Genomic DNA, 15,933 nt, shown 5'->3' with positions numbered 1-15,933 from the left:
TACCTCTGCTCTTCCGACTTCATTCTCATTGCTGTATAATATTTCACTATATGAATGTACCATAGTTTACCCATTCTATTACTTAGGAATAATTGGGTAGTTTTCAGTTTTTGACAATCACAAGAGCTTTACTGCTTTGTTTTTATATTTATATGTAGAGCCCATCAATGAGCAATCTTGTACACATATTTTGAAGAACATATGAATGTATGCTTCTGGCTGTATACCCAGGAGTGGAATTGATGGGTTTCAAGGTATTCAATTGTTTGGCTTTAATAGATATTGCAAACAGTTTTCCAAAGTGGCTAGACTAATTCATACTTTTACCATCAGTGTAATTTTAGAGATTCATTTCTCCCTCTCTGGCAACATGTATTATCTTTTTTAATTTTAATTTTAGCCATCCTGTTGTGTGAGTAGTGGTTATCACACTGTTGTCTTAATATATTTGTCTGATGACTAATGAAATTGAACACCTTTTCATATGTTGACTGACCTTTTGGATATCTTTTTTTTTTTTTTTCACTTTCTATGAAGTATTTAAGTCTTTGGCCAATTTTTCTGTTCAATTCCCTGCACTTTTTTATAATAATTTGTAGGAATTCTCTGTATACTCTGGATATAAGCCCTGTATCAGATCCCTGTATTGCAAATATCTTTTTCTACCCTGTGTCCTGCTTAAGAAATATTTGCCTACCCCAGAGTTGTAAAGATATTCTCCCATTCCCCACTCCCTCCAAGTTTTATTGCTTTACTTTCATATTTATATCTGAACTAAATCTGGAATTGATCATTGTATATGACATGAGGTAGGAGTCAAGATTTTATTTTTCTCTATGACCGTCCATTTGACCCAGGACCATAAAGACCATCATTTCTGTACTGCATTTCGTTATTTGTCATAAATATGCTAAATATGTGTACATCTGTTTCCGGATTCTGTTTTCTTCCATTGATCAGTTTCTCCAATTTTTTCACCAGTACCACTCTGTCTTAATTTCAGTAGCTATATTTTAAGTCTTGAAATTTTATACTTATTTTTTATACTTAAGTCTTGATGTCATACACTTGACGTACTTATAGTCCTTTAGCTTTGTTGTTCTTCAAGAATGCTTTTGCGTATCCATATAAATTTTAGAATTCATCTGACAATTTCCACAAAAAGCAAAATTGGGATTTTGATAGTGATTGTACTGAATTTTTGTCAATCTGGGGAGAATTCTTTATAAGATTTATTTTACATTTCATGAACCGTGGCATATTTCTTTTTACTTTACTTTTCTCTCAGTACCATTTTGTAGTTTTCAGTATAGAGTTTGTGAGCATCTTTCATTAGATTTACTTCTAGGAAAAGTGGATTTTTTAATTATATTATAAATGGTATCTTTAAATTTTTCTATTCTCTAATTGTTGCTAACATATAGAAATACAATAGATTTTTATATGTTATACAGCAACTTGTACAAAATTCCTTGTTAATTCTGTTACTTTGTACACAATCATGTGCGTTATCTGGGAATGATGATGATTTTCTTTTTTCTTTTCCAATTCTTATGCCTTTATTCTTTTCCTGCTTTAAGGTACTGCCTGGGACTTCAAGTGCAGTGTTGTGTGAAAGTGCTGATAGTGGTCTTTCTTGTCTCATCTCACCTGGAACTCTTACTGTAGGGGTGTGGGTATGTGTTTTAAGACACTTTTTGTAAAATTAAAGAAGTTCTTTTTTTTTTGGAAGTTCTCTTTTATTCACAGTTTTTTAAAGAGTTTTTATCCCAAATGGGTATTAAATTTTATCAGATGCTTTTTCTGCATCTGTCAGGGTGATCTGTTTTCCCCCTTTTTTGGTTAATAGAAAAAACTAATAGATTCTGATGTTAATCACCCTTGCATTACTCAAATAAAACTTCATTGGTCATGAAATATACTTTTCATGCAGTCCTAGGTTTGACTTGCTGTTAGTTTGCTTAGGGTTTTTATATGTATGTTCACGAGACAGACTTTCCTATATTTTTCCTTCTTGTAATGTGCTTGACAGGTTTTGGTATAAAAGTTACACTGGTTTCATCAGACAAGCTGTGAAGTTTGTTTTCCATTTTGTGGAAGAGCTTGTGCAGTGAAGCCATTCCTGTAAGTTTTCCTTGTGAGAGGGTTTTTAATAATTAACGTTTAATAAAAATAGGACTTTATAATTTTCTCTTTCATATTGTATGTCAGTTTTGGAAAGTGATTTTTTCAGGTAATTTTCTCATTTTACTTAAATTATCAATTAAGTTGGTGTAACGTTTTCATGATAGCCTCATTATCCTTCAGAGCATCATTTTAGGTGTTGTAAATTTGTGTCCTCTCTCATTTCCCTTGATTAGTCTAAAGCTATCGATTTTATTATTTTTTTCAAAAATAATACAAAGCATTTGGCTTTGCATTTTTTTCTGTTGTCTGTCGTACACTTTTTTTCCTAGTCATTGCTTTCTGCTCATACTTTTATTACTCTCCTTTCTTTGGGTTTGACATGCTCTTTTCTAGCTTCCTTAGATAGAAGCTTGTCATTGATTTTCAGCCTTCCTTATCTGATATATGCATGAAAGGTATAAATTTCCTAAGCATTGATATAACTACATCTTACAAGTTTGGAAATTTCTTATCTTTAATATTCAGTTCAAAATGTTTTCTAATTCTCATTGTGATTTCTTTTTTCACCCATAGATTTAGAAAGCTATTATTTAATTTTTGGAGATTAGGTATTTTCTAGTTATCTTTTTGCTTATTGATTTTTAACTTAATCCCACTGTGATTAAGGTTTATACTTTGATTGATTTCATTGACCAGTATTTGTTTGTAAGGCTTTCTTTATCTTGCAGTAATATGGTCAGTTTTGGCCAATGATTCCTGTGCCATTGAAAATAATTTGCATTCTTTTGCTGTTGGGTGCCATATCTCTCCCCTCAACTCCTGCCTCTCTCCCTCCCTCTGGCCCCTCATATATATATATGAATATGTGTATGTATATTTACCTATATATGTCATTACAATTGTTCTTTCACTTACTGAGAGAAGTGAATTAAAGTCTCCCAGTGTGATTTTTGGAATCATCCTATTGCATACAGACACATTTAGTATTATGTTTTTATGATTGACCTTTTTTCTCCTTTTATTCTTTTCCTTTTTATGTCTCTGAATACTTCTTGCTTTAAAATTTCTTTTAAATTTTAAATTTAGCTAATGTAGCTGTACCTGCTTTGTTTTGGATAGGATTTGTCAGTTATATATTTATTCTCATTATTTTTAACCTAAACCTTTCTTTACCCTTATACAGTCACAACGTTTATTGCATTTTGCTTTATTGTGCTTCACAGATAATGCGTCTTTACAAATTGAAGGTTGTGGCAACCCTGTGTTGTCAGATGATGGTCAGCATTTTTAGCAAGAAAATATTTTTTAATTAATGTATGTACATTTTTTTAGACATAATACTACTGCACACTTAGTAAACTATAGTATAGTGTAAACATAACTTGTATATGCACTGGCTTAGTAGTTGTAGCTCATGGGCTTAGTTGCTCTGCGGCATGTGGGATCTTCCCGGACCAGGGCTCGAACCCATGTCCCCTGCATTGACAGGTGGATTCTTTACCACTGTGCAACCAGGGAAGTCCCCATATGCTTAATTTAAAGAGATTTAAGAAGCTTATGATACATGTATTGTTATTATTTTATCTTTATTCTTCCTGATAAGTCTTAACAAAACTGTTGAACGTTATATATTATTATATATTAAGTTACATACTAACTTATTTCATTATGTAATTATAGTTGATATATATAAAATTGCCTTGACCTCAGACAGTATTTTCAGTTATAACTTCATGAAGCAGTTCTATAACTTTTAGGATAAATATGGTAGTATTTCACAGTTGCAGCATGATTTACATTTTGTTAGTTGAAGAATTAATACACAAAAATGTTATGATCAACATCACATTTGGTTAAGAAAGCTCCTAGAAGACTTGCACTGATTACAGATGACGGTACAAAAGAGGTACCTCGTAAATACACGAGTCACATTTTATAACTGGATAGAATTTCGATAATATTCTTCAGACAGTATGGCTTTAAAAAAAAAAAACCTGAACTTTGCTGGATAATTCATATATTCCATTAGTCTGGAAGCTTGATAGCTAACACACTAGGAATACTACACAGCTATTGAAAATGTCTCTCTTGGGAGTTATTAAAAATAATCTCGTTAGTACTTTATTCTCTAATAGTAGCTAATTTAGTCTCAACAGTTACAGAAGAGACTTTATAATTCCATTATTTTTAATGACAAAAGAAATATGTGTATATATGTAGATATGGACATGTATGTGCATATATTTTTTAAATGAGGTAAAATTCATATAACATAAAACTCACCATTTTAACAGTTGTTTTTTTTTTAATATTTATTTATTTGGTTGCACCAGGTCTTAGCTGTGGCTCGCGAGGTCCTTAGTTGCAGCAAGTGGGCTCCTTAGGTGTGGCTTGCCAACTCCTTAGTTGCAGCACACAGGCTCTTTAGTTGCAGCATGTGAACTCTTAGTTGTAGCCTGCATGTGGGATCTAGTTCCCTGACCAGAGATCGAACCCGGGTCCCCTGCATTGGGAGTGCGGAGTCTTATCCACTGTGCCACCAGGGAAGTCCCAAAATATTTATTTATTTATTTATGGCTGTGCTGGGTCTTATTTGTGGCACGCAGGATCTTCATTGCAGCATGTGGGCTCTTAGTTGCAGCATGCAGACTTCTTAGTTGTGGCATGCACGTGGGATCTAGTTCCCCGACTAGGGATTGAACTCAGGTCCCCTGCTTTGGGAATGCGGATTCTTACCCACTGGACCACCAGGGAATTCCCTTAACAGTTTTGAAGTATACAGTTCATTGGTGTTTATAGTACATTCACAGTATTGTGTAACCAGCACCACTATCTAGTTCCAGAACATTTTTATTACTCCAGAAGGAAACCCCATACCCACTGAGCAGTCACTCCCCATGTCTCACCCTCCCTCTAGCACCTGGCAACCACTAATCTGCTTTCTGTCCATATGTCATATCATATTCTGGATATTTCATGTGGCCTTTTGTGTTTGGCTTTTTTCATTTAGCATGATATTTTGAGGTTCATCCATGTTATAGCACATACTTCATTACTTTTTCTGGCTATGTGATATTCCATTGCATGGATATACATTTTTTTTTTTTGAGCTACGTGGGCCTCTCACTGTTGTGGCCTCTCCCGCTGCGGAGCGCAGGCTCAGCAGCCATGGCCCACGGGCCCAGCCGCTCCACAGCATGTGGGATCCTCCCAGACCGGGGCATGAACCCATGTCCCCTGCATCGGCAGGCAGACTCCCAACCACTGCGCCACCAGGGAAGCCCCACGTGGTTATACATTTTGTTTATCAGTTCATCAGTTGATGATTTGGATTATTAGCCAATAAACTTTTGGCTGTTGTGAATAGTGCTGCTGTGAACATCGATGTACAAGTTTTTGTTCGAACACCTGTCTTCAGTTATTTTGGATGTATAATTAGGAATGGAATTACTTTTTGAGGAACTGCCAAATATACCACAGCAGCTGAAATGAACCATTTTGTTTCCACCAGCAATATGCAAGGTTTCTAATTCCTCCACATTCTCACCAATGCTGGTAATTTTCCATTTTTTAATTGTAGCATAACCATCCTAGTGACTATTTTTTCCTTGTCTTTGGCTTTCATCATTTTTACTGTGATGTGTCTATGGATCTTTTTGCGTGTATCCTACATGGAGTTAGTTGAGCTCCCTAAATGTGTATATATTGTTGTTTTTCAATAAATTTGGGAAGTTTTCAACGTTTCTTAGAATATTTTTTTCTTCTGCTCCATTTTGTCTTTTTTTTTCCCATTATATGTATGTCAGTGTACTTAATAGGGTCCCGTACTTCTCTTAGGCTCTGTTTATTTTTCTTCATTCTTTCATCTGTGGATTGCATAATCTCTTGATCTCTCAGCGGGTTCAGTAATTCTTCTACCTTCATATCTGCTGTATATGAACATGGCCCCTTATGTCATTCTTCCATTTCAATTATTGTACTTTTCAAGTCCAGAGTTTCCTTTAAAAAATTAATAATAATTTTTACCTCTACATTGATATGCTCTATTTTTTGTGACATTGTCAACATACTTTACTTATTTAATCACGGTTTCCTTTAGTTCTTCACATGTGTATACAACATCTCCTACATAGACAGTTTCTATTACCTACTTTTTCCCCATTATATGGGTCATGCTTTCTTGTTTCTTTGCATGTTTTCTGCAAAGAAAATCTGCATAATTTTATGTTTGAAACTGGACGTTTTATATAATGTTATAAATTCTTGGAGTTGGTTTCTCCCTTCCAGTGCATATTATTGTTACCTGCTTGTTTATTTGTTCAGTGACTTGCAGGATTATTTTAGTGGAGTTTGTTTTCCTCTCCTTACATCCACCCCACTCCCCCACCACACCCCCCAACACGTACACACACACACACACACACACACACGTGCGCGAACACACACAGCCTCTGATGTTACTTCTCTAGGGTTATAGCCCTACGTTTTCCAATGGTTAACACTGGGATGACAGTGATTGGCAGAGTTCTTGACTGTCTCTTTCCCTGACAACTTAGAACTGTTATGGTCCACTAATCTAAGGCTAATTGCACTATAATTTTAGCAATGGCCTGAGGCATTAATTGCTTCACGTACTAATCAAATTTGAGTTCCTTTGGAGGAAAGGTTTCCTAAATCAGTGCTTGAGATATGTTCTGACCCCAGGAAGGCTCCTCCTAGTTGTTTCCATTGCTCCCTAGCAAACAAACCAGCCTACAGTTTAGCTTTTATGTCCCAAGATTCCTCTAATCTCCTCTCAATTGCCTTTCACCAGGACCGCTCCTGTTTTTCAGAGCACCCTTGCTCATTCCCTTGCAAATGAATTACTATTTCTCTAGGAAAAGATTTGAAGCTCTCAGTTTTATGGCCTCGTTGCCCCACAGGCAGTATCTCCAGGTCAGGTCTTTGGAGTCTGGAGTGAGTACAGTGATGTATTTCTCTCCCAGTGATATCTCTGCTCTAGGAGCTAAGCACTTGGTGGAATGGGGGTAGAGGAGGGGAATGGCACCCTCGGGTCTTCCTGGCTTGGTCCTCCCAGTATGGGACTCCCACCTTACAGGCTGCAACAGTAGCAGTCAGTGCTACAACAGCACCACACCCAAGGTAGATCCTACATTCCCCCCCCCCCCGCCCCCCAACCCCCCGCCATCTCTTGGCCACATTCACTTGGGAACTTAGCTTCAGCAATAGAATGGGAAGTGTTGACATCCTGCTCTTCCCAGTAAGATGGATACCTGAGCCCCAGGGGGTAAGAGGGAGCGCAATCAGAGAAGATACTTTTTCAGTATTTTAAAATTTGTCAGAGACTTCTTTTGTGGCATAGCATACAGTCTAAGTGGAGAATATTCCATGTGCACTTGAAAAGAATGTGTATTTGTATTCTGTTGTCGACATGTGAATGTCTGTTAGGTTTAGTTGTTTTATGATGTTGTTCAAGTCCTCAGTTTCTTTATTGATCATCTTCCTGGGTGTTCTATGTATTATTGAAAGTCGCGTATTGATATTTCCAACTATTATTGAGCAATTGACTGTTTCCAATTTCAATAGTTCTTTCTTGATATAGTTTGGAGCTCTGTTTGCATATATGTTTATAGTTGTTATGTCTTCGTCATGGTCACCTTTTTATCAATATGTACTGTACTGCTTTGTCTCCTGTGATAACTTTTGACTAAAGTCCATTTGTCTTATTACGATAGCTACCCAGCTCTCTTTTGGTTCTTCACATGGAATATCTTTTTTCATCTTTTTACTTTCAACTTATTTTTGATTTCCATAAATACACGGAGCCAAAAACATACTTTTCTAGTTTTGTAGAAATTGGCTTTTTCTTTTGAGCACTCCTTCAAAGCTTCACCATTTACAGCTCTGCCTTAGTCTTCACTTTCTGCTTGTGTGACACCTAAAGGTCAGCCAGAGTTGATAGCTTAGGGTTGTCTCACATTTTTTCCAAGGATATGTTTGGACTCAGTTATGCACATGACCTTCTAACTTCCCCTGTATGTGTGAGAGCTTTTAAAAGCCCTTTTCTCCCAAGTATCTTTCTCAGTTTCTTTCTCCTCAGGCTTTCCTATCTGGCTGATGATTGCCCCAACACTTACCCCTGTTCCAGACAGGTACAGTAATACATTTGCTTTTAAATGGTTTTGACAAATGCTGCCACCCAGAATGCTGCTTCTACCCTGCAGAAGCTCCAAGACAGGTGAGACAAAGGCAAGCCCTTAAGCTGATCCTTCAGGAAGGTTACCAGCCTGCACAAAGCACACCCCACTTTGCCATTTTCAGTGAGGTCTATATGCATATACTTTACTACATCTGTAAATTTCTATCTATATAGTTTAGGGATTCACAGATACACAAGAATGTGAAGAAATTCTTTGCTATGCTAGAACTTTAAGATACAGATAACTTCTGGTAGGAAGAAGAGGTTTGGTGGTAGGAAGATGGTTGTTTGACATACGGTTCTTTATATATATTCTGGATATCTGACATTCTTTATGGTGAATTTATGTAGCTGAGTGTGTGTCTGTTACGTATCCTAATAGAACAGGGGTCCTCAACCCCCTGGGCCGTGGACCAGTACCGGTCCATGGCCTGTTAGGAACTGGGCCACACAGCAGGAGGTGAGCAGCAGGCAAGCGAGCAAAGCTTCATCTGCCGCTCCCCATCGCTCACATTAACGCCTGGGCCATGTCACCACCCCCCACCCCTGTCCGTGGGAAAATTGTCTTCCATGAAAGCAGTCTCTGGTGCCGAAAAGCTTGGGGACTGCTATAATAGAACGTTAAGTCTGGCACTCAAACATTTTTTTTTTAAGTAGAAAATTACATATGTGTTTATTCTAATAAGTCTTGCTTTTTAAAATAAAGCTATAAAACATCACACTTAAAATTTTTAAAAGAAACATTTAGAATATGGATGAAACCTTTATTTGTTAATTTGTGTAGATTGTCTACAGTTATTCTCTAGATTTTATATTAGTTGGGCTCTTTCTGCAAGAACAAGGATAGGAAGTCCTGAAGGTCTTGAATGTAGCTGATGGTCTACTATCTTTTTTTTTTTTTTTTTTAACGTTTGAAGAGAAGAAAAAGAAAATAGAATACTGGCAATAACACTGAAATGGACATTAGGAGATCTTTGTCTTTGTCCTTCTTTTGATATTTATCCAGCAATGTAAACGTGGACAGTTTATTTTTCTAGTCTAGTCCATTTCTCTCATCTTGGTCCTCAACTGTAAAGTAAGAGTTGGACCAGACAGGTTAAGGGCTGTTTCAGCTCTATTATGTCAGGAGCAGCAGCATTATTCTATGGAAAGAGTGTAGACTTTGGAGCCAGGCAAATTTGTGTTCAGCCACTTTCTGGTTAATAAAGTCTAAAGTAAGCTTTCTAACTTGTCTAGTCATTTTCTCATGGTTAAGGTGGGGTTATTAACATCCATCTCATAGAGTTGTGGAGGAATAAACAAGGTACATAATGTCTTGTAAGTATGCACAAATGCAGTCTGCTCACCAGTGTTCTTCATACCCCCATTACATAACTACATCATTTGAAGTAGTTGGAAAAAAGACAAAAATCTTTGTAACCTTTTACTTGGTTCTTATATATATATATATATGGATTATGTTGTGAGTTACGCTTGAGCAAGGTAAAAACTCTTGTAGAGGCATTAAAGAACTTTTGTTTTTTACTCTAGATTCTTTAAACTTACGTTTTATTTATTTTATTAGTATTAAATTAGCATCTTCTTATAGAAAGTTAAGTATTAAAGATTATGATTAAAGTTTTCTTTGACTTACCATCTTCTTTGACCTAATGTCTCTCAATGTCTACTACTTGAAAAGTCTCTCTCTCTCTCTCTCTGTCACACACACACACACACACACACACACAAACACATTTTCTGTGGGCTAATGTAAGCATGCAAATAACTGATTTTCTACTTCTTTTAAAAATAATGACTTGTATCTCTGTTAATTAAAACATAATAACATACTTAGAAAATATAAACAAATAAAAATAAGCAAAAATCTCACCACCCAAAGGTAGCCTCTGTTAATACTTAGATATATATCTTAGCAGCATTATCAGTGCCAAAGTTCAACTCAGTGTGTCTATGTGCCAGTCTGTTTTTCTTTATGCACCCATACTTGTAATAACTCTACAAGCATACTTCGTTTTATTGTGCTTCACTTTTTTGCACTTCACAGATACTGCACTTTTTACAAATTGAGGGTTTATGGCTACCCTGCATCAAGCAAGTCTATTAGTGCCATTTTTTCAACAGCATTTACTAATGTCATGTCTCTGTGTCACATTTTGGTAATTCTTAAAGTATTTCCAACCTTTTCATTTGTTATGGTGATCTGATCAGTGATATTTGATGTTACTATTGCAAAAAGATTATGATTCTCTGTAAGCTCAGGTGATGGTTACATTTTTAAGCAATAAAGTATCTTTTAATTAAGGTCTGTACATTTTTTAGGCGTAATGCTATTGAACATTTAATAGACTACAGCATGGTGTCAACATAACTTTTATATGCATTGGGAAACCAAAAATTTCATGTGACTCACTTTGTGATAGTCGCTTTACTGTGGTGGTCTGGAACCGAACCCTCAGTATCTTGAGCTATGCCTGTATGTGCTATTTAAAGTGAGGTCCTTTAAGGCATACTCTGTTTAATGTTTTACTTTAAACATATGTTGAATACTTTACCCGTCATTAAGAAAATTAAGTACATTCTTAATGGTTGCATAGTTCTGTGTATATAAATATATCACAAAAACATACTACGCTTATACTTAGTTATCTTTTCCCACAGTTGTGATATTTGTCCCAAGATGAATTTCTAGGATGAATCTGAGAAAAAAATTTCTTTTGATACTAATTGTAAGATTGTCCTACAGAAAAGATTTGCCAGTAAAGTAATATCTGCTTCTCTGCAGTTTTCCTGGCTATAGGAATTGACAGTTTAAAATAATCTTTGAAAATAAATACTATAGGTGAAAAATGGTATGGATTCTTTTTTTTTTTTTTTTTTTTTTTTCAGTACGCGTGCCTCTCACTGCTATGGCCTCTCCCGTTGCAGAGCACAGGCTCCAGACACGCAGGCTCAGCGGCCATGGCTCACGGGCCCAGCCGCTCCGTGGCATGTGGGATCTTCCCGGACCGGGACACGAACCCACGTCCCCTGCATCGGCAGGCGGACTTTCAACCACGGCGCCACCACGGAAGCCCCATGGATTCTTTTATAACTGATTATAAAGGAGGTTAAACTCCACTCTCCCCCTTTTTAGCTGTTCTCCTGCAAATTGCTTCTTCATCTCACTAACTTTTTCTGAATCTTTTTGAAATCATTCTTAGTTGACAGAAACCATATAATTAGTGTTATTTGATGTCCGTGAGAAGCATCAGCATTTTTATACTTGTAAAATAGTAGTTTATTTATTAGCATCATTTCCTTTCCCTTTTGCCAGAAATTTCACCATAAAAAAAATGAGGAAGGGGCTTCCCTGGTGGTGCAGTGGTTGAGAGTCCGCCTGCCGATGCAGGGGATGCGGGTTCGTGCCCTGGTCCGGGAAGATCCCACATGCCGCGAAGCGGCTGGGCCCGTGAGCCATGGCCGCTGAGCCTGCGCGTCCGGAGCCTGTGCTCCGCAGTGGGAGAGGCCACAACAGTTGAGAGGCCCGCGTACCGCAAAAAAAAATGAGGGAGGTTATTAAAACAACTTTACAATTTATATACATTCCCACAAGAAATGTATGAGAATGCCTATCCTTAATCTCTCACCACTTTTTTTGGATTATCACTAGTGTACTGGGTTAAAAAACGGCTTCTTAACTTAGTTTCAATTTATACTACTCTAATTATGAGTAAAGTTCTTTTTCTATGAATTATTTGTATTCTTTACTTTTTCTTTCTGATTTTTAGGAATTCTTTATATATTAGGGAAATTACCCTTTTGTGTGCTATATGCATTGCAAATACTTTTCTTGGTTTGTTGTTTTCAAGGTTGGTTATTGTGGCTTATTTTATTAGCTTGCTTCAGAATCAGTGGCAAAAGTATTGACTAGGACAGGCTCTTTCACATATTCCTAATGGGTAAGTTGATAATCGTTGCCCTTTCGGTACATTTATTAATTGTGAATTTGCTTAAGAGAAATATCCAACTCGTGTTTCTGCTCCTATTTCCACCTTCAACCCAGTAGAAAACAGTGGTAGTTTTACTAGTCTGGGGCTAGCCAGGAAGACCAGCAGCTTTGCTGCCAGATCAGGTGGACTTGATTCGGGGCTTGATTTGGGGCCAAGGAGGGAGTGGGAGGAACTTGGCTTTATCAGCTAAAAGTAGCAAACTTGGTTTGAAAGAAAGGGGACAGCCTGCAGCTTTGCTAACCAGGCAAAAAAAGTTAAGAATAAAAAGCCAAACAGATATCAGCAGCTATACAATATGGTGGAGATGGATACTGCAGTTAAGTCCTAGCAGGTTACTAAAAAGAAAACAACCACCCGTAGAAAAACAAATGAGAATCCAGAGTTGCTACAGTGTATTGACTAACAAGTCCAGCTTTCAGCCAAATATTATGAGATATGCAAAGAAACAGGAAACTGCCATACATATTCAGGGGAAAGAGCAGAAGCCACACATAAAACTACATGTTGTACAATTCTGTTTACATGGAATTTCTAGATAAGGTGTAACTATGGAAAGCAGATGAGTGGTTCCCTAAATTTGGGGGTGGGAAGGACCTTTTGGGATGCTGGAAGTACTCTAATACTGTATTGATGAGTGGACAACTATATAAATTCACTAAAAATCATTGATCTGTACATTTAAAATGAGTGAATTTCATGATATGTAAATTATACCTCAGTAAAGCTGTTAAATATGGAGGGGGAACCAACATCTTTGATGGTGCTCTGGATCTCCCTGTTGTGACTACCTGTTTGCTGTTCTGTTTTCAAATGTAAATAACCATTTGTGGTTTATAAAAGTAACTGAAGATAACAGCTGGAGGTACTTACAAGCAGTACCTCATTTTTATGTAGAAGTGAATAATTCTTGTTAAAGTGACAGTGTACAATGCTCTTAAATTGTGTATTCACTTTTCTTTGAGGCACTCTTCCTTCCATCAACCATTTATCTCCTCTAGCTTACTTAAGTAAGGGACATCCACTTTTCTTCACCCCTCCTTTAATGCTGATTGTGACTTTTAAGTGCTCCTCATAGAGTGTTCCCAATGTTATCATCCTGACTTTCTTGCCTGGCTACTTTGCTGATTGCCTAGTTGTGTCATGCTGCAAGTACATGATGTGACAGGAACTCTTGTATGTGAGGAACCTACATAAATACATTTGGGTGAGTATATTAGTATAGATGCCATTATTGAAAGGGGGAATTACTCAAACAATCCAATCATAAAGGAGTAGAAACATGATATAGTGCAGAATCTTTGTGCTACAGCCCTTTTCCCCTTAGACCTCTGTAGTAATTAATCCTGTTTTCTATATGTATTTAACAATGAGGAGAAAAATGGGGCCATCCTGATTTTTGTTCCTTTAATCAACCATGATACTTGTGATTTTTTTTTTAATCTTGGTGGTGGTTTCTTATTTTTATTGTTTATTTCTAGTACAGATTTTGAATGTGCGTTTTCATTTGTAGTTTGGCATTTTTTTATACCTTTTATATCTTTTTTGATTTTTGTTTTTGGTTTTTTTTGGGGTTTTTTTGCGGTACGTGGGCCTCTCACTGTTCTGGCCTCTCCCACTGCAGAGCACAGGCTCTGGACACGCAGGCTCAGCGGCCATGGCTCACAGGCCCAGCCACTCCGCGGCATGTGGGATCTTCCCGGACCGGGGCACGAACCCGTGTCCCCTGCATCAGCAGGCAGACTCTCAACCACTGCGCCACCAGGGAAGCCCTCTTTTTGTTTTTATGTATCTTTCAGGTAGCTTTCTTCAGTCTTTGTTTTCTTATTTCATACTATTGTTTCATTGGTTGTAGACACAGAGCAGATATTTTCTTCTACATTTTGAATGAAGTCCTTTCTTTTTTTTCCCTTAGTAGTTTCTTTTTATAGGACTCATGTGCTTTTCTTCACTCATTAATTATTCTTAAATGAAAACAGTGTTCTCCAGACTTGATTCTTTGTACTGGAATGTAATCTCAACACCGCCGCCTATACCCCTGCAAAGTGCAATACTTACATAGCTCTTCTGGATTTTGCCTCTTTTCTTTTCCAAGTTGCAAAGCACCATCTAGTCACTAATGTCCTGGCCAGGTTATGATGATTAATTATGTGTCCAAATAGATGTAGTTCAAGAACAGCCAATTGGGAGGAAATTTTATGAGACGGTACATATTATCTGGTAGGGGACACTCTGATAGGGACAAAGTCTTATCTGAGAACCTGTGTGTCTGAGATAGAGGTAGATTTCTGTGGAATATAATTCTTCAGCATTGCCTGTTATGTCTCATTCTGTGTTTTTAGTTGGTCAGAACTTGGGGGTCTGAGAGACGAGTAATATTTGTAGTTTCCAGGGCTGTTCTAACTTCGTAGCCCTTTTGATTTTCATAAATATGTCAACGGAAAGGTGAAGGAAGGTGAATCAAATATTAATTGTTACAAGTTTCCACGTTATTTTGTGATTTTATGTTTTTGATCTTACTATTAAGCTATATGTTATTTTTTGATTTGTGACAGTTTTGGAAAGCATGCCTTTGTATAATAAAATCTGTAAGTATTAACTTCATTCAGATTTCAAGCATTATATGGCATAAAGTTTTATGGTTTTATTTCTAAAAAATTAATTTTCATTAATTTAAATGAAATCCTCATGTTTCCTCATAATGTAATTTGAGAAAGTAATTGTTTTATGACTGTTTAAATACTTCTTTCCTCTTGATTCAGTTAGTTAAACTTTTTGATTAGTAAATTAAACTTCTTTTCTTTGTAGTAAAGCACTCAACTGTGTGGGATATTGCATAAATCTTAGAAGACTACAATAAAGTGGCAATGTCTCGGGAACCCACCCCACCTCTCTCTGGAGATATGTCTACTGGTCCTATAGCAGAAAGCTGGTGTTACACACAGGTACATGCTGTTAAAAATGCCTTCCTTTATGTCACTTACAAGTTGTGTAGTATTTTGAGAATATTGTGAAGCACTTTGGCATTGTTACTAGAAGTGTTAGAAGAGTGGGTCAAAGAATGTTTAACATGTGACAGGTCAAGAGTGTAAAAGTCATCATTGTAAAAGTGCTTTTCTGAATGTTTTAGGTTAAAGTTGTAAAGTTTTCCTACATGTGGACCATTAATAACTTCAGTTTTTGTCGAGAGGAAATGGGTGAAGTGTTAAAAAGTTCAACATTCTCATCGAGCCCCAGTGACAAAATGAAATGGTAAGATGTTTGTTTGTTTTGGGTATTTGTTTTTGATATGATCATCGGCTACTTTAAAATTTTGTTGTTACTGTTTCTGAATGGATATTTGTCTAATTTTATATTAGATTTATAATAAGTTCCTAATAGTATAGAGAATTGTAAAGAACTGTGAGGATATTGACAGGAGTGCTGTTCTATTATTAAGATTTAACATAAAAAAAAGAAATAAGATAAACTTACTTTGTAAAAAATATATATATATATATTAGTGGATATTGAAGACACTTCTAAATTAAAACCAGTTCTCTTAAAAAAAAAAAAGATTTAACAAATGATTTCAGTATCCTCTCTCTTGAATGTTTAAAGTATTATTTTCCTCCTTGTGAG

The 15,933-nt window shown here is 36.5% G+C and overlaps 1 protein-coding gene across 5 annotated transcripts in view; it reads left to right on the top strand.

The window, feature by feature from the left end:
- The window catches only part of SPOPL (speckle type BTB/POZ protein like), a 62,249-nt gene that overhangs the window by 25,540 nt on the left and 20,776 nt on the right, over window positions 1-15,933 (top strand). For 2 of the 5 annotated variants that reach the window (XM_027131964.1, XM_027131997.1), the window contains exons 2-3: window positions 15,121-15,257; window positions 15,443-15,564. In XM_027131964.1, coding sequence (XP_026987765.1) covers window positions 15,180-15,257; window positions 15,443-15,564 — 200 coding nt within the window. In that variant the 5' untranslated portion in view covers window positions 15,121-15,179. Of the gene's footprint in view, window positions 1-2,032; window positions 2,125-12,037; window positions 12,265-15,120; window positions 15,258-15,442; window positions 15,565-15,933 lie in introns of those variants that run through there. The other 3 variants (XM_027131976.1, XM_027131987.1, XM_027132005.1) reach the window with 3 other exon arrangements.

The sequence above is a fragment of the Aethalodelphis obliquidens genome, unplaced genomic scaffold, assembly GCF_003676395.1.
Source record: "Aethalodelphis obliquidens isolate GAN/ISIS:26980383/991018 unplaced genomic scaffold, ASM367639v1 scaffold2, whole genome shotgun sequence".
Lineage (NCBI taxonomy): Eukaryota > Metazoa > Chordata > Mammalia > Artiodactyla > Delphinidae > Aethalodelphis > Aethalodelphis obliquidens.
The sequence above is the reverse complement of the archived record's forward strand: the minus strand, read 5'-3'. Positions and strand labels throughout refer to the sequence as shown.